Below are 20,500 nucleotides of genomic sequence, written 5' to 3'. Positions count from 1 at the left end.
ATCCAAGTGTAAGCAAACAAAGTTTGTGCTTGAAAATATCTTCAGGACTGAGGTGAGGTACTCCAACACCAAGGAGTTGGAGTACCAATAAGCTCTCAACACTTCTATCTCAGTATTTCCCATAATGCAAAACACATCTCCTTGCAGATATGTCTAATGTTATGCATTAATGGAAGAGCCACTAGCCAGACCAGTTTCGACCTTTATTGAGGTCTCATCAGTGGGAGCCAGGCCCTGCAGTGGAGATCAGCACTATAACGGAATAGTTATAGTGCTGATATATTGGGTGTCATCACGTTGTCTTTGTGGTATGTTGGAGAAGAGAATCTTGTTGATGAGTCTTCTAGGGTAGCCATTTAAGGATAGGTCCTTGGATATTGTAGTCAATTCTTCTTGTAGATCATGTCAGGTCATGTGATTTATGCACTCAACAGAGAAGCACTTGTGATCATAAGATGCAAGTATGGTGAAATTATCAGATGGAACAGACATACAAGTTTGAGTTTCTATTGGCACTTTCTTAATTGTTACCTTCTCAGCATAAGAGGATCTCAGAGCAGGTGTGATGGTGGCTAGTTTTTTTTTGCATCCTGATATGTTATGTTTTGCTCTGTTTTTATTTTTATTTAGGATTAGAGTCCAAAAGACAGCCTGTGACTGAACAGAACCCTGTGACAGCCTGTGCCACAGGGTTCTGTTCTGTTCTTGGACCACTGCTGTTTAATTTGTTGATTAATGATATAGGGAAGGATCTGAGAGGAACAGTTCATTTGTTCTCTGATGATGCAAAGTTGGGTAGGTTAATAGTGAATGCAGAAGATGTCAAAATTTTGCAGGATGATTTGGATAGATTGGAGGTCTAGGCTAAGGAGAATGGATGTCAATTTAATGTGGCAAAATGTAAGGTTATTCATTTTGGAGTGAAAAGATTAGCAGCAGTATACCACATTGGTGGTGTTATGTTGCCACTTTCGTGTTTATTGTAATTTTGTGATGACTTATATATCTTAAACTTTATTTAGATCTGTTTTCCTTTTATCTTAACTATTCTCAAGATCTAAATCATTATGCGAGATTTGGTACAAAATATAGAAAAACTATCTATACAATTTGGCCAATTCCTAGATTAATCACATATTAATTTCTCGGATAAAGGGTTTACCTCTTGTTAGAGACAAATCCTTTGTAATGACTGTGAGGTTGTTTCCTGATCAGATACTGGCAAATTTATTTGTTACGCTGTGCCAGCCAATATCTTAGATTAGAAAGTATTCTTAACCAGGGAAACTCTCTCAGATAATACACAATATAACACTTATTCTTAGTACAGAAACATCTGAATCATTTATACTTAATGTCGTTTGCAATCATGGCTTTAAACATCTATCTTATTCCCCTTTTAGGTTTCTGATTTTATGAGTGATAAGTTGAATTCATTCTCAGGTCAATGTCAGGTTAAAAAATACAAAGCACATTTATTGAAATCTTAAGGTTATACATTTAACATTTATACACTCAGTCAATTACTGTCATTCTAAGGTAAAGAATTAATTAAACCAACTAAAACACAACTGGATATTATCATTAGCTCCTTCTATAAGATTAAGCATTACTCTACACAATATACAAGTCTTATATTTCATTCTTTCAATTCTGTTCTAAATTACATTATTCATTCACATAAATGACTTGTCACAATTCATCTATAACTTTCTCTAACAATTGCTCAGTGGAGTTAAGCCACTGCTATCAAATTTAATCACCTAAGAGTCTTACAACGTAATGTCCATTCTCACTAATTACACAGCATTTCTTCTTTACAAAATGGAAAGAAAACAAAGTTCTGTACGTTACCAGCTCTTGGAATGATTAACAGATCCGATACCTAATTCACAAACTATCTTATACAGTTCGATTTATCTTCTTTAATTTGGATCAGAACATCTCCACTTGGCTATTTCCCACGTGATCATTCATGGCGGTCACTTGATCTGGCTTTTCCGAATGGCTGGCGATATGCCCGCTCTTGTCTCTTTCCATTGCTGCTTGTCTTTGTCAGCATTGCCGGTCTGATGGTCTCGCTCAGGTGTTTCGTCTCAAATAAATAGCTAGCAAGGACTCTGGAACTACAGGTGTCATCATCTAACACATAAGGGCAATCCAGAATCCATCAGGAGGAGAGAGAGGCCCAACGTCCAGGAGGTAAGGAACCAGGGTTTGCAAAGGGCCCTGAGAAAGGGGAGCAAACCCTGTTTATTCTGCACCCTTGGCACCCTCTTTACTGCTACGTTCTTCCGCAAGGCACTGGTCTTCTTTTCCTGCGAGATGATCCAGTATACCCCATCTCCTTGTGTAGCGTCTTCTGGGAAAACGAACGAGAGTCCCTTTCCGTGTAAATGCTCATGCCCCAAGTCAAACGTTCACCCGAATGGCTCATCTGCGAACTTTGTACTTTTGTTTACACCTTGATAAGCATTTCATTTCACATAGAATACCCTTTTATAGTTACATTTTACAAACTGGAAATCTTTACTTAGATTTGAATAAACAAGTTATCTTTTACAATTCTACATTAAAGGTATTTATAGCCCTATTTACAATCTTTCTCTTTCCTTAAGTACAGGTTTCTCCTTGTTGATATGTCAGACTAGTTAAATCTTGAATGAATTAATTTTTTTAATAAATTCTCTCATTCAAGATCTAACAGTGGAACTGTACTCCAGGAGATTGATGAGGCCAGGGACTTGGGAGTGTTGGTGGATGGGGAATTGAAGTTTAGGGGGCACATTGCAAAAGTGGCAAAATCAGCTCATCAGATCACTTGGTTGCTGAAAAACACTTTAATGAGCAGAGACAAACATGTTATTGTTCCTCAGTATCGAGCCTTGATAAGACCCCATCTAGACTACTGTGCCCAGATATGGGTGCCAGGGCTTCTTCTCGATGGGGAGGAGGTGGAGAGGATCCAGAGACAAGTGACCAAGATAATAGCAGGACTATGGAATGAACCTTATGAGAACAGGTTGAAGATTTGTTTGTTGCAGAAATTGGTTGCTAGGCAGAAAAGGGAAGATATGATTGATACATTCAAATTACTGAAGGGTTTCTATAGGATTAATTTAGAGGATATTTTTGAGAACAGGACTGGTGGTGGGAGGACTAGGGGACATCCATGGACGCTGGGCAAGAGTGTGGTTAGTAAGGGTGTTAGAGCTAGGTTTTTTCCTTTTAGAGTGGTGAATGAGTGGAATAAGCTGCCAGAGTCTGTTGTGGGTGCTAAGGCAGTGAATGAGTTCAAGGCAAAGTATGATAGATACTGTGTGAATGCCGAATAATTATGTGGATATGATGTTTAGGGCCTCCCTCGATAAGTCTAAGGACACCTTGGAGTTGCCCGTAATAATAATAATAAATACAGTTTTTGGGGAATTTTAACTACCTACTGTATAGTTAAAATGCCTCATAAACTGTCTTTTCCATATGAATTCCAGCCTTTTTGGTTTTTAACAGTTCATTGCTTATATCTAGATGAGATTTGAAATTCCTTGCTACCAGTCGGTCACTCATCTGGCTGTGTGATCAAGGTACTTCAGAAGAACCAATGGTTCAGAAAGCTTTCCTGTAAGCGTGTAAAAATCTAATATACTACTGGACTAGGGTTTGCATTTGCAACCCTTTACCAACTTAACTGTCTCAATCATATCTATCTCTTTTTTCCTCCTATTCACAAGGCTTTACAAACTGCATTCTTTTAATCTGTCCTCATATCCCACATCCTAAAGACCAGTTACAACCTTAGTTATTCTTCTGGAGACCCTTTCCAGCATATCCTCATCACCATGCAAACCAGGGAACCAAATCTGTGTACTGTAATCCATATGAGACCTGATCAAGGCTTTATGCAAGGAAACTGAAACCTATTTATTTTTAGACCTAAGAGTATCACTGATTGGTATTAATATTACTATTCAGGAATGCATAATGTTAAGTGATAAGAGTAAAATTATTCTAATCCTTCTGCCTGTAATTTCAGTAATCATTATTCTTATAAGGTATTGTAATTCACATCATTTTTACTGTATTGCTGCTACTTTTAAATAGTTAACCTGCTATATTATTTGTTACTAGATATTGATCAAAGGCCGTACAAATGTAAATGGTGCAATTGATGGTGATGTCGTGATTGTTCAGTTACACAATCATAATAAATGGCAGCATAGGTCAAGCTTAGTATTTGAAATTGATGGAAGTGTTGAGAGTGATGATTATGTAGAAGTAAGTGTTCATTATTAAATTATAATTCTCATAAATATTGCAAGTAATTTTTATTGTTAACCTAACCTCCATGGAATTACAAGGCTCATGAAGGATCTAAACACTTTTATGCACAATGTCCAAGAAACTGTGTTTTAAACTCATTTAACGTATTTGCATTTATCACAATCTCTAGCAGTACATTCCACCAACTAACCACTCTTCATGCAAAGAACTTACTCCTTTGGGATACAGGGATGTTTCTTTGTTCTACCCCCTCCCTCATTCTACAAAACATTCTTCCCCGTTAACCTGGTAACAACCCTTTACCAACTTAACTGTCTCAATCATATCCTATCTCTTTTTTCCTCCTATTCACAAGGCTTTACAAACTGCATTCTTTTAATCTGTCCTCATATCCCACATCCTAAAGACCAGTTACAACCTTAGTTATTCTTCTGGAGACCCTTTCCAGCATATCCTCATCACCATGCAAACCAGGGAATCAAATCTCTGTACAGTAATCCATATGAGACCTGATCAAGGCTTTATGCAAGGAAACTGAAACCTATTTATTTCTACAGATCTATGCGTCATTTGCCATAATCTGATGTGATATCTTCACAGATTATGCAGTGTGACATCTGAACTTCAAATCCTTCTCTACCATCACTTTAAGGTCTCTTATCTTTTGAACTTCCTCCAAAATTTCCATGGCAAGTATATACTTTGCCTCCCATTGTTGCCTACCAAATTTTAGAACCTTACACTTGGCAACACTGAATTTGAGAGTTCCATATTGTTGCCCTCTCATACAATCTATTCAAGCACTGCTGTAAGAGCACAACATCTGCTTAATTCCTCATCACTCTGCCCAGTTTTGTATCATCTGTGAATAGTTGTATAATATTACCAGTTGAACCAATCCCAATATCGTTAATATAAAACTTAAATAACAACGGTCCAAAAACTGACTCCTGTGGCACACCACTAGTGACTTTCCACTTTTGAGATAGTGCCCTGGTATACACAAAATGCTGGTACTTGTCTGATGGCCATTCACCTATGCAACTCACTAGTCTATCATCCAATTCCATCTGCTTCAGTTTAGTGACCAACTCGTGGTCTGGCAATCTACCAAAAACCTTTGCAAAATCTAAGTATAAACCTGTATGTACATCCACCTTTGTACTTATTATAGATAGCATACCAAAATGGGCTAATAACTGTGATATTCTCTCTGCTTGTCAGCATGGGTTTGCTAAGAGTAGATCATGTTTTACAAAGTTGCTTATGTACTATAACAAGGTGACAAATAAACAACTTTGTAAAACATGACCTACTCTTAGCAAACCCATACTGACAAGCAGAAAGAATATCACTGTTATTAATCCATTTTGGTATGCTATCTATAATATTTAGCACAACAAATGAGGTTATTCTTATTTAATAGCAGCTGATATTAAGTAGAGCGATGTGGGTAAATATCACAATGGGAAACTAGGCAGCAAAAGTTATTCATTCTGTGGTCTTACAGAAGGATCAGAGAAATTTTCAAGATATTAGAAAAGGCAGCTGATACAAAGGAAAAGGTGGTCATTGCTGAAGATGTAGACAGCAGAGTAGGACATAATTAATGGACATATCGAAATGTTTTTGGAAAATTTGGCAAAAAGCGCAAAGCTAATTCAGGACATGGACTACTTATTACTCACACCAAGTTCCAACATAATGATGTGTACAAATTCACATGGAAGAGAAGATGCAAGAAATATTAAAACTCTCATTGACTATATTATTCTTGATAGTTATTATTATTATTATTATTATGGGCACCTTCGTAGATTCCAAAGGCTCACCACGGGAGATCCAAACTATTGACTCAATCTATCATACCTCTCCTTGAATCCATTAACAGAAAAAGCACTAACAACTACTGGCAACCCATTTCAATCCTTCATAGCTCTGCAGGCGAAAAATCTAGCTCTTACACCCCTACTAACCACACTTTTACACAACTTCTCTTGTTATTTCCCCCTCTTGCCAAGTGCTGAAACATTTCCCCTGCATCAATCCTCTAAAACTCTTTAGGTAACCAAAGTTTAAATCACCAAAGCTGATAAAGGGAATGCCACACTATTGCTTAACCAAAAGGATTACACAGGTAAGCTGAAAGCTCTATTGTTGGATCGGGCTACTTACCTCCCTATCAAGTACGATCCCACCAATTAGAAAACTTCACAGGCTCCTTAGAAGGTCACTTCTTGGCCTGTGGAAATCACTAACAAATTAAAACCATTTAACTCCATAACCCCCCCCCCCCATATTTATGGACTCCCAAAAATACATAAGGAAAATGTGCCATTACGTCTAGTGGATGGCACTGATTCCCCCACATACAAACTAGCTAAACATTTGGCCAAAGCTCTCTCACACTATACTGGCAACACACCTTCACACATAAAAAACTCAGCCCACTTTAAAGCCAGCATAGAAAACCTTACACTCAAACACACTGACATATGGTCAGTTTTGATGTCTCCTCCTTGTTTACAAATGTCCCACTCAAAGAATCCTTAGAGCTAATCCAAGCTAAATTTCCTCCCGATATCACAGCCCTATTTCAGTTCACAATGAACTCAGGCTATTTTGTTTGAAGGAAAATTCTACAAACAAATAGAGGGGACAGCTATGGGTTCTCCACTCTCCCCACCCTTGGCCAATTTTTATATGGAGACTTGTAAAGAGAAAGGCTTAGACTCTGCCCCACAAAAACCAACCATTTGGCTTCTCTATGTTGATGATGTGTTTGCTATTTGGCCACATGGCTCCAATGCACTCCTCTCCTTCCTAACACACTTAAACAACCAACATCCCAAAATCAAATTCACTTTGGAAGAACAAAAAAACAACTGCCTTTCTTTCTTAGACACACTAGTCACCTGCCAGCCTGATGGAACCTTGGTTTTCTCAGTCTATAGAAAATCCACCCATACAGGCAGATACATTCACCAACAATCCCACCACTCCTCCTCGTAACAATATGGAGTCATTAAGACACTACACAACAGGGCTAAACTTATCTGTTCAAATGACAATGCCCTAACCACAGAACTAAACCACATTCTCAACACTTTCTCAGCCAATGACTACCCCCCCCCCCAAAAAAAAAAAAAAAAAATCCAAACATTGAAACCAGTAAACCACAACTCTCCCCCTCACAACAAGGATTACTCTAAATCCATCACCATACCCTATATCTGAGGCACCTTGGAAAAAATTACAAAAATACTAAAAAAACATGACTTAACTTCTTGTTACAGACTATATAAAAAACTGGCATCCCTTATCCGCTCTACTAAAGACCAACCTTTCCCCCAGACCTACCTGGTGTATACCAGGTCCCTTGCAGCTGTAAGCTGTCCTATTTTGGCCAAACAGGCAGGACAGTAAATATCAGAATTTCAGAACACAAAGACTACATCCTGTTTCACCAATACAGACACTCTGGTCTTGCTGACCATGCGCCTGGATACCTGCCATAGAATACGGTTGAAGAAAGCCACGATAATACACCGTAGTAAATACAAATATGAAAGCCTTTTCATGGAATCAGCTTCAGCCCTAAGAAACAGTCCAAACCTCAACAAATTTGGCTGCATGAGACTGCCTCAAATTTGGGAAACCTACATCAGAAGACCTTCAGCACAATCACCCAAGAATACCAACATTAATTGCTAGGGGGCACCATCAGGACTTTAGGAGAAATAATAGCTTCCTGCTTCTTCCTCACTTACTGTTTGTTGTGCCTGCGTGCACGTGTCTTGTTCTTAAGTTTCTTGAAAATGGCGATGTGATGTTGCCGAAATATTGAAGTATATTAAAATTTATTTTAACGTATATCCTAGTTGATGTTGTAATTTCCTTAAATTATTTAGTAAAAAATGCATAACCAACGTCTAAGCCTTTCCACGAGAATTACATACTGGGATGTTATTACAGACCTGGTGGAGTGATTGCTGGTGATGAAGAGATGCATCACCAAATAGAAAAGGTGAGTGCAAAAAGAGTAATCATAATGGGAGACTTTAATTATCTAAATATTGATTGGGTAGCAGTAGAATTTATGAGAAGAATGAAAATGCATTTATTTTCAATTGACATCTCCCTCAAGCAGCATGTGACAGAAGAAACTCGAGGTCAAAGAGTGTTAGATTTGATTATAGTGTCGGGGGGTGTTTCAGTTAAAGACGTAACTATTCTGTCTCCAGTTGGTGACAGTGATCATTCAGTACTCACTTGGGAAGTAACTAAGTTTATGAATGTTCCATTCAGAAAAGGTTACATGTTGAACTACAAAGCAGGAAATTATGATCGCCTGAGGAATATACTGAGTTCAGTGGAGTGGGATCGGTTGCTGGATGGAAAGAATATTGACAGTGCATGGGAAGCATTTAAACCATACTTAAATGATGCGATAGCAACATGTGTCATGAGAGTTCGAAGACTAAATAGAGTAGGAGTCAAATGGATGTGTAATCCTATTAAGCAAGACATTTGTAAGAAAAGGACAATATAGAAGGAATACTGTTTGCATAAGAATGACATCTGTTATGAATGTTATAAGCAGCAGGCTAGAATAGTCACAACTGTTGTACAGAAAGCAAAGTCTGATTATGAAAATAAACTGGCTCTGTGTGCTAAAGACAATCCACAAGAATTCTATCGATATGATGCAAGTAAAAGAAAGAATGAATATGAAAGAATAACTCTTCTAAATCCAGATGACGTGAGGGTTACAGATGCAGAAGAGGTTGTTCAGTTAATGAGTGCCCATTTTGTTAGGAGCTATCAACCTAGTAAATGCAACATTGAGCTCACTGTTACCTCTTCACTAGATGAAGCAATGCAGGTGTGTGAGGCCAAGGTATTAGAGTTGTTGCAAAAACTGAATAAGAATTCAGCAATAGATACTGATGGAATATCAGCACGTGTGCTAAAAGAGTGTTTAGCTGAACTGATCATTCCTTTGACCAGGATGTTTAATATGAGTCTCAGAACAGGGAAGATTCCGTAGGAATGGAAGGAATGTATGATAATTCCATTGCATAAGGATGGTGCAAAGACAGATGTTTCAAACTGTTGACCAATTAGTATCTCAGAAGTGGTGGCGAAGATTTTGGAAAAATCAGTTAGGGCTCGCATTCAGAAATGGGTTGACAGTGAATCTCTACTTTGCAATAAACAACATGGGTTTACTAAGGGAAGGTCATGTTTTAGCAACTTGTTCACATTCTATAACAATGTTACCATTGAACTAGACAAAGGGAATAGATACACCATGATACTTTTGGATTTTGCTAAGGCTTTTGACAGAATACCACATGACAGACTGCTGCATAAATTGGAGAAAATAGGTTTGGGTTATACAATATTAGCATGGATATGAAGATGGCTGACTGACAGATATCAAAAAGTGGTACACAGGGGATCTGAGTCTGCAAGGTATAGGTAACAAGCGGTGTACTACAAGGATCAATGCTTGGTCCACTGTTATTCAATCTGTACATTAATGATATTGGGAAGGATTTGACAAGCAACATACAGCTATTTGCTGATGATGCAAAGATAGGTAGGGTAATCAGGAATGCTGCTGATATGCAATACTTGCAGAATGATTTGAATAGGCTGGAATTGTGGGCATGAAAACATGGGTGTCAGTTCAATGTCAGTAAATGCAAAGTCATTCATTTCAGCATGATTAGATATCCAATGTCGTATTATAATGGTGGGATTAAGCTAGAAGAAACTGATGAGGCTAGGGATCTTGGAGTGTTAATAGATAGGAAGTTGAAGTTTAGGGGCCATGTGGCAAAGATTGTAAATACAACTCAAAAAATAATTGCAATGCTGAAACGAAAGTTCACATGTAAAGATAAGGATGTTATTTTGCCTCTTTACAAGGCCTTGATAAGACCTCACTTGGACTATTGTGCACAGGTCTGGTCTCCTGGTTTCCGTTGTGATTCTGATATATTGGAGAGAGTACAAAGGCAAGTGTTAAAAATGATATCAGGATTGTGGAATACTGATTATGAAGACAGATTGAGAATTTGTAGACCGCAGACACTAGCAAACAGGAAAAACAGGGGTGATATGATTGAGACTTACAAACTTCTGAAAGGGTCATACAGAATTTCAATTGATGGGATTTTTCAATTTATGGAGGGTGGGGAAAGGACGAGAGGTCATTCTTGGAAGCTGAGAATGAATGCCACCAAGAAGGGTGTGAGGGCTAGACTTTTCTCTCAGAGGGTGGTGCACGATTGGAATGGATTGCCTTTGGATGTTGTTAGTGCAAGCAGTGTTAATGAATTCAAGTATAAGTATGATAGCTGGTGTGTGTGGTGTATGGCCTTCCTCGATGAGTCTCTGACTCCCTGGAGGTCTCTCTTAATAATAATAAAATTGAATATCATATTGAAAAGTAAAGTGTGTTGAGCAGCTTTCAGAGGTAAACTGTAGACTCAATATACACAGACATTATTCAAGAAAATAATGAAAGAATCTGAAAACAGAACCAATCTCCACTAAATTATCAAGCCTTCGAGATTAGTGGCTGACCCCAAATTAAACATTGAGCGATTCAACTAGAAGCATATGGTGATTTTGTCTGCAAGGATAGAAAAATCAGAATACCATAGTGGAATCAGGATGTCAAACAGGTAATCAAGGAAAAGAAGGAAAGCATATCAAAAGATGTCAACAAGTAAGTCAGTTTATGTTCTAAGAAAATACAGAAAAAACTGTAAGAAACCAAAGCACTCTATAAAAGTAACTATACAACAGTCATGGGAAGATGTTTGGTAAGAAAACAGAAAAAAAAATCAGGATGGAAACAGAATATTCTGGAGTGTTAGAAAAGCTTAAAAATGGAGAAGAGAGTACTGTAAAATTAATCAGAGATTATTATTATTATCCCAAGAACCCATGGAGTCACAGACTCATCTAGGAGGTCCCTTTTGTCATACACACAGCTCACCATACCACACATTAAACACATTCAAATTCTCTGCAGACTCTATGTTCTCAGGCAATTCATTCCAATCATTTACAACTTCCCATGCAAAAAAACCTGACTCTCAATGCCCTCCTTATATAGATTCCAGGGATGACCTATTGTTCTTCCTTAATCTTCCACCATTTTATGAAAAACTTCTTCAGTTTTAATCATGTAATAACCTCTTACTAACTTGTACGTCTCTATCATATCACCCCTCTTCCTGCTAGCCACTAAACTCTGCAAATTGCATCATCTCAACTTTTCTTTATGTTCATGCAACATTCCAGAGATCAGAAACCATTTTGGTTAATTGCCTCTGAACCCTCTTGAACAACTCTTCATCCTTTTGAAAACCAGGTGGCAAGATGATAAAGTGACATGAAAACTGAAAATATATTAGACCATCATTATCAGTTTCCTGATATGTAATCTCAAGGTGTGTACAGGTTACTTTGACAGTAATACATGATTAAGTTTACATTATTAATAATCTCCGTAATTATTTTCTTCTAAATTAGTCTATTGGCTACACTTTTAGATTGTCATATATGACATTTTGATCTTCTAAGGCATTTCTGACAGAATTAATTTGCATAGAGGTCTTGGTCTACCTCTGGGTGTTTTTCCATTTGGTATCAAGCATCTGTTTTACTCACCTTTCCTCTCCCATTTTATGTAAGTGATCCACCTTAGATTAGCTCTGCTGACACATTCCTAAATGCTGACAAAGTCAAGTTCTTCCCTAGTATCCTTATTTTATTATGATTCTGCCATTGATGCCATCTGTTCACTCCCCTAGCTTTCTCAGAACACTCAAATCTGCAATCTCTAGACTTTGATCTAGTGCATTAGTTCTAACTCAACTCTCAGATCAATAATTTGAAACTGCCTTGAATTCTGTCTTGTAAACTGCCAGTTTAGTGTTTTTTGCTAATTTATCTATTACTATTTCATACAGATTTATTCAACTGGTTCCTTACCATACTAGCTTTTCTTATTCTTTTTGTCTGTTTCCATACTTAGTGTTTTCCTTAAAAACTGTACCCAATTGCTGAAATATTTTACTTGTTCTCTAGATTGTCTATTGAGAATTCAGCACAAGTTTTCTATGTTTCTGCCTATTTTCATAGTTTTGGTTTTTATATTATGTTTTTCATGCCACATATATTACAGCAGTTATTCAGTTTAGTCAGGGAATCCTGCAGACTTCTACTGGATTTATTTAGGAGTAAGTACAACATCATGTGCATAAAGTAAAGAGGCTGAGATTAACATCTCCATTTCTGATATCAGGTTTAATGTCACTGTCTTTCATAACAGGATCCATATAGAAGATGAACGGAAATGGAGATAATGTGCACCCTTGTATTACTACACCTTTAGCTCTCATACCATCTTCCTGTGTCTCCCTCAATTCTAACCGCTGACTTACAACTTAAATATAGAAGTTGTAAAAAAAAAAAATCTGTGAATCGCTTAGTATAGTGTTCTGTTTATTCCATATCATCGCAGCATTTTGATCAGCTTTTCTCTAGGACCCTGTAATATATGCCTTTTCCAGATAATTGCCTTGAAAATATGCTTTTTTACAGATCCACGAAACTTAAGAAGAGATTTTATTATATTCACATGATTTCTAGTGTTTGTTGTAAGATGTGAAAGTCTGATATTGACAACCTCAGTTTTCCCTGAACCAAGATTATTTTTCTCCAAGTTTCTCTTCAGATATTTTTCTCAGCATCTTCTCAAGTATGCTTCCATAAATCTTACCTGGAACTTATTAGCAAAATTCCTATGTAATTCCCACATTGTTTTAATCTCCATTTTATAGACTGGAACCGTGAGAGCTTTACAGCAGTTTTCTGGCCTTCTGACCAGCCTTTTTGAATTTTGCAGTATAACCACTGAAAAAAAAAAAATGTACTTCAGTATTTGAGCATTTCTGGTCAGATGTCTACTCTAGCTACCTTTTTGATAGCTCTTTCTACCTGAAGTACTGATATTTACTCCCGTTTGAATTCCTCTTGAATATTCTATTACTGTTCTGTCACAACTTGCTTGTTAAATCAAGCAAGTTGTGACAAGCAAGTCTTTCAAAATAATTATTTTGAGTAATTAAAGTAATTATTGATGATGGGCAGTATATGGTGTTAATGGTGGTTGTGTAGAGTTTGAGAATTAAGTAGTAAGGATGCCATTCAGATGTGTGTAGCAAAGTGAAGTAGAGTGCCCTCCCACAATGAGTACTTGGAGGTGTCACATAATAATAATTACTCCAGACATCTAGAATATCTTTATATTTAGTTTTCATGTCACCTTTATCATCTTACATTCCTTGTACAGTGCTCTACTCCATGTCTAAGATTTTTCAATATCTTCCAAAACATTTTGCCATCTGCCTGATGTGTAACTTCTGTATTCTTTCTGAAGTTTTTCTGTGACTTTTGTTTTACTACTTGTACACATAGTTTAGCTCTCATGAATTTTTTTGTTTTCTCTTAATGCATCTGCCAACTTATTTGATAAGAACTTTGAGTATGCATGCTTTTCTTTTCAGAATCCTTGTGTCCACAAAGGTTTTTTTTTTTTTTTTTTTTTTTTGTTATCCTTGTAGAAATCTCCGCATGCCTCTCCAACTAATACAGTTAATGTTTTCTTCAGAGTTTGTCGCTGAGAATACAAGGTTAAGTTCTTGTTTTTGAACTGTTTCATTCTTCCTTGAGTAATGTTTGCATGGTTGTGTGCAGTGGCATTCACAGGTAACCTAGGGAATAAAAATTACAAGCCCCTCTGAAGCAGAAAAAAAAGAATTTTGTAATTTATTATTATTATAATTATTATGCAGGCACCTCCAGGAAGTCCGAAGACTCATTGCAGGAGACTCAATCTATCCACACAATCTATTATACCTCTCTTTGAAACCATTAATAGACAAAGCACTCACAACTGACACTGGCAGTCATTCCATTCCTTTATAACTCTCCAAGCAAAAAATCTAGTCCTTACACCTTGCTAACTACATTCTTCTTCAGCTTTCAGGGATGATCCCTTGTTGTGGTCCCTCTAACAAAGTGCTGAAATATTTCCCCTCCAGCTAGCTTATAAAACTCTTTAAGCAACTTAAATGTTTCTATCTTATCTCCTCTTTTTCTCTTATCAATCTATCATCACAGGCAACATTCCATAGGTCACTCACTATCTGGGTTACTTGCCTCTGAATCCTTTCCATCACTTCCTCATCTCCCAAGAAACCCATGGGACCAGACTTGAGCACAGTAATCCAGATGTGGGCATATCAAGGCCTTATAAAGAGGAATAATGACTTCCTTATCTCTACTTGTTAATGAGTTCTTCAATAGCCAAGTAATTTTATAGGCTGTCTTAGCAACCTTTAGCAGTATGTCCTCTAGATTTTAACTTTCTGTCTACCACCACTCCTAAAGTGGGCAAAATAATTCTCTTGCATTAGGGAGGTTCTAAGACTGCAGTAGCAAATTATAGACCAATCACTATCTCATGCATGATGGTAAAAGTAGCTTCATCTATTTCCTCAAGTACAGTGCCATCAATGGGATACACATCTTGTAATCTGTTTATCCCTAAAATGCATAACTTTACATTTCTCAACATTTAACTCACACCCATTATCTTTTGCCTATACTGACAGTCTGTTTAAAGCATTCTGCATGCTCTCCACATCACCTTGATTAACTATTACTCTACCTAATTTTGCATTATCAGCAAACAACTGAATATTTCCTTTCAGGTTATTTCCTACAACATTTATGTATAAATTAAACGGCAATGATCCCAGCACTGAACCTTGCAGCATATCACCTGCTTTTGCCTCGATTTTGACTCTCCATATATCACTTTTTGATATCTGTCCAGCAGCCACCCTCTTATTCACTTAATCAGTGTCATATCCATCCCCCATTTGTTCTAATTTGCATAACAGAGTTCCATGTGGTATTCTGTCAAATGCCTTTGCAAAATCATCATGTATCCATTTCTTTTATCCAACTCAGCTGTTACTCTATTATAAAAAGTTAGTAAATTACTAAGGCATGACTGTCTCTTCACAAAGCCATATTGACCCTCATACAGTATCGTATTTTTATATACCCATTCCTGAATTCTCTTTTTGATCAATTTTTCTAGTACTTTTACCACCATACCTGAGATAGTGATTGGTCTATAATTTGCTACTGCAGTCTTAGAACCTTCCTTAATGCCAGGGAGTTATTTTGCCATCTTTCCACTCACTTTGAACCCTACCATTGTTTAGACTTACCTAGTCAGAGGCATTGCCAGGTCCCTTGCACATTCTTGCCAAACCCTATCTGATATCCCATCTAATCCCACAGCTGTATTTACATTGAGATTCTGCAATATCCTAAGAACCTCCAATTCATTTACCTCTGTTCCCACGTTGGTGTCTGTCTGTTATATGTTTAAGTAATAACCTCACTAGGATGATATACCTTTGCAAAGTGGTCATTCAGTAATTCAACTATTTTATCTGCTTCTGTCTTGTGACATCATCACTCATTAAGGTTAATCTTCCATAGTCATTCTTCCTTTTACTTGCCACATAATGAAAGAACTTTTGCAATTTCCTTTGGCCTACTTAGCTAGATTCTTCTTATAATCTGATTTTGCCTTCCTTGCCATGCTGGTCACTTTTCTTGTGTGAGCCTTGTACTGTTCATGATTTGGCTAGTCACCTTTCTCTTTATTATACCCTCCACAGCATTTTCTTGTTCTGCAGCTTGTGCTTAATAATATTACTTGTCCATCTAACTCCTACCAGATTAACCCTCCTTATCTTAGCTATACAATTTAATATTGCTTCCTTTAGATCAGGGATTCTCAACCTATGGTACGCGTGCCACTGGTGGTATGTGAGCCACTGCCAGGTAGTATGAAAACAGAGTCTAAAATAAAAGGGTAAATTAACATATTTTTTTTACACGCAACGAGTTGCGAATTAAAAATGAATGCACAAATATTTAAAAGTTCTACTTAAAATATTTCATGCAACTAAATGAAAACAATTAGATTTTACATTATCATTAAAAACTTTTGTATAATAATATACGAAAATAATATGGAAGTTCAATTTGAATTTAATAACTATTAATCAAATGACAATGACAGAAAGTATATTTGATCGGACAACAATGGGAAACAGTTTTCCCGTTGTTGTTTGTTTAGCCCTGAGCTGCAGTTACAGTTAAGAAAGTAGTGGTGTTAGATTATTGTCTTTGAATGTGAGATTTTATTTGTGAAATTGCCATATTTATATGTAGTTTGTGTCAGAGGATAGAAACTGGAACATGAATAAGTGGTTAACGAGCAGGTCCTCAAATAGATCAAAGGAAGAAATGATTGTAAGCGGGGAAACAATTCTTCTCTGCCAGAAGCCACTACTTCGAATCCTAACCAACCGACGGACAACATCGTTGTACAAGAATGCAACAGAAAGCCCCATACAGCACAACGTAAATATAATCTTAGTTATTTATCATATGGTTTCACATATATTGGAGAAGAAACTGCACCTGTTCCCCAGTGTGTGCTTTGTTATGAAACGCCATCAAAACATTTGATGAAGCCTTCCCTTCTTAAACGTCATTTTGAAACCAAGCATGGCAATTTAAAACACAAACCTTCGGAATATTTCCAGAGAAAAATGTCCAACTTGTCAGCAAGGAAAAAACAAATATAATCGTTTTCAGGATTTAACACGAAGGCTCTGGAGGCATCTTACAAAGTCAATTTAAGAATAGCTAAGGCAGGAAAACCTCACGTGATCGGAGAATCATTAATATTGCCAGCAGCTACAGATATGGTTAGAATAATGTTTGGGGAAAAGGCAGCAAAACAACTTGAAATGATTCCATTATCCAATGACACCGTATCACGAAGAATTTCAGATTTGTCTTCAAATGTTAAGGGGCAGTTAATAGAAAAAGTTCAGGCTAGTAAATATTTTTCCATACAATTGGATGAAACTACTGACATTACCAGCATTGCCCATCTTCTTACATATATAAGATTTATAGATGGGAAAACAGTGAAGGAATAGTTCTTGTTCTGTGAACCACTGCCTTCTCGAACAACCTCAAATGAAATATTTTCAAAATGAATGACATAGAATGGAATAAATGTGTTGGTGTTTGTTCTGGTGGAGCATGTGCAATGATTGGGAAACACAGTGGCGTTGTTGCAAAAATTAAAGAAGTAGCTCCACAAGCAAAATTTGTACTTTGTAGCATACATTGCTAGGCTTTAGCTGCAAGAAATATGCCTGTTGCTCTGAAGACAGTTTTGAATGAAAGGGTGAGAATTGTTAACTTCATTAAGTCCAGAGCTCATGATGATGGAAAATGGAAAATAGTTCATGACTATTTTCAATTTTGTGCAATGAAATGGGTGCTGAACATGATTCTCTTTTACTTCACACCGAAGTTAGGTGGCTGTCAATGGTAAATGTATTGAGCTGCCTGTTTGAACTTCGTTCAGAAGTGCAGATTTTTCTCTCTGACAAATCCTCAGACTCAGACTTGAATTATTTCACTGATGAACTGCGAGTTGCTCGGTTGGCTTACCTGGCAGATTTATTTTGCCACCTCAACCAGCTGAACACGAGCTTGCAGGTTGCGTGTACTTCTTAGGAAAACGGCTCTTAGGAAAAAACTTGGCTTCATCATTTGATACTGGAATGATGAAGTACAAGCACAACCTTTACACTGAAACAAGAATGTGAGTTCTCTAATTAAAAATATGTTACATTTATAGATTGTACTGACTGTAAGTTTATTTAAGAACTGGAGTACCATTATCAGGAATATGTGTTTGTCAAAATTTGTTTATGTATTCACTCATTATTGTTTTAATTTTTAAAAATTGCACATTTTCCAGAACAATCCATTGAATAGATTCAAAGAGTATCTGTTTCTCCAATAAATATCTGGATAAAATAATAAATAACTAAATAAATCACTAGTGTTGTAGAGAAATGCTTATTTTGCCTGTGGGACTAACAAATCATGTTTTTCCAGAATAAATTTGCTTACTGGTACATCTAATATCCTGAATTAAATATAGTGGTACGCCACTGGAAAAGGTTGAGAACCCCTGCTGTAGCTGACCCTTAACTATATTCCATGCACTACTAACATCCTTACCCTGCAGCATTTTTATGTCATGGCACAGATTTAAGCTTCTTTCTAAGCTTGTCATAATCACCTACCTTGTAGTTTCACATATATCCCTTCTTGACAGAATATTCCACATGTTGTAAAATCTATCAAGTCAAGACTGCATGGTTACTTTCACCAATTGTAGGTAATGTGGTCATGAATAACTCTTCTGATCCCATGACCAGGTCCAATGAGTATCAGACCTGGTATTCCCCTCCATCACATGCTGCCTTAAGTAATTATCTCTTAGTAGGTGTATAAATTCTGTTTCCTTCCTGCCATATGATTTTTCTTCCTTCAGTCTATATCTCCATAGTTGAAATCCCCCATAATAATCACTTGACCTGTACTCATTTGTGCTAATTTGGTGATTCATGTCTTCCAGATCATCTGTGGAACTCCCTGGCCTATAGCAAAAACCAACTGTATATTTTGTGTTGCTGGTCTTAATCTTACACCAGACTGCTCCAAATGAACAAACTCCTTCCTGCCTGTCTCTTAAACGTTTTGGTTGCAAATCATCTGCTATCATCAGCAGTACTCCTTCCCCATCCTATCTTTTTTATCTTCCCTGAAAATACTAAATCCTTCACATTTTATTCCTGTAACTACATCATCTGCTGTTAGCCAAGTCTCACTGATGCCTATTACTTTTGGCGAGGTTACACTAATCAGTGTCAAAAACTCTTCCCTCTTGTTCCTGATATTTCTGGCATTAGTATATATAACATCCCTTCAGGCCCCCACCCATTTTTACTTTCTGAATTGACTACCATATTCAATATTTTTGCTTGAAACTACATTCTGCACTTAGTCATTCTCACACTCACTCTCCTGATGGGTATCTTCACACAAATTCACTTACTTCCACCTTAATTGCTTAAGTTTTCCTGAATTTGTGCTTCAGCTTGCTTGGTGAACAAAGCTCTCTCTAGACACCTAAACCATTGTACAAATCCTTCTTTCCATCAAACACAGAACCACAGACCCTACATAATTTCTTCTGCACAATCTATGTACAAACTCATTTGCTACCAATGCCCTTCTCCTCAGTTCGCCCTCTCTCATAGCATGGTAACTTACTTACAGTCTTTGCCTTCTCACTCTTAGGAACTCTCAGTTTACCTCTTCTAACAATTCATTTATATCCTTCCTCATAGAATACTTTTCACCTCTCAAATCATTTGTACCAACTTTTTTTTTCATCTGGGAAACACAATTTTGTCACACTTTCATTAAATACTCCCCTGATAATTGAGTCTCTGTAAATGATTTTCTCCTTAACTTGTTTTTCTTGTTTGTTCAGACAGTCTTTATTATTCCTTCAGACCACATACTTCTTTCTCTTTTCAGCACTGCTAATCTCTTGCTGCTTCTGCAATTTTTCAATTTTGTCAGGGTACTTATCATGGGCATAGGGAATCTTATCCCTCCTCCCCTCCCCTCTCTCTGTCTCTCTCTCTCTCTCTCTCTCTCTCTCTCTCTCTCTCTCTCTCTCTCTCTCTCTCACACACGCACGCACGCACGCACACAGAGAGAGACAATCCATGCTGGTTGTGAGTACAATTTTACCTCTAAAAGGTGCCTAACTTTTATTTCTTATTGTTCTTTTCAATGTGATAATTAATTACTTTTATCCTTCTTAAAACTATGCAATAATCACATAAGTTTTAAGTAGTTTTTGAAAATTATTTGTGCCAATAGTCTCAGAAAAAGGGCTCCTAAGAAAGAAGTGGAAGAATTTTTCGAATAACTGTTATTATTATTATTATTATTATTATTATTATTATTCAGCCCTTAATGGAGTCAAAAGACTCATCGTGGGAGGTCCTTTCTAAGAAACACAAGTCTATCAAGACTCATCAAGGGAGGTCCCTTCTAGGAAACACAAAGTCTATCATACCACTCCTTAAACTCGTTGACCGTTCTCGCTTTCACCACTCTAACTACACCACTCTAATTAGAACAGGGAGCT

At 37.0% G+C, this 20,500-nt stretch overlaps 1 protein-coding gene across 1 annotated transcript in view; it reads left to right on the top strand.

The window, feature by feature from the left end:
- Positions 1–20,500, top strand: part of LOC150097887 (neuromedin-U receptor 2-like) — a 236,397-nt gene that overhangs the window by 131,397 nt on the left and 84,500 nt on the right. Inside the window, exon 5 of the mRNA XM_090406622.1 lies at positions 4,129–4,275. Within this exon, the coding sequence (XP_090262748.1) occupies positions 4,129–4,275 (147 nt within the window). The remainder of the gene's footprint in view (positions 1–4,128; positions 4,276–20,500) is intronic.

The sequence above is a fragment of the Typopeltis vanoorti genome, chromosome 16 (genome assembly GCF_054136105.1).
Source record: "Typopeltis vanoorti isolate ZY-2024b chromosome 16, IOZ_Tvanoo_1.0, whole genome shotgun sequence".
Lineage (NCBI taxonomy): Eukaryota > Metazoa > Arthropoda > Arachnida > Uropygi > Thelyphonidae > Typopeltis > Typopeltis vanoorti.
The sequence above is the reverse complement of the archived record's forward strand: the minus strand, read 5'-3'. Positions and strand labels throughout refer to the sequence as shown.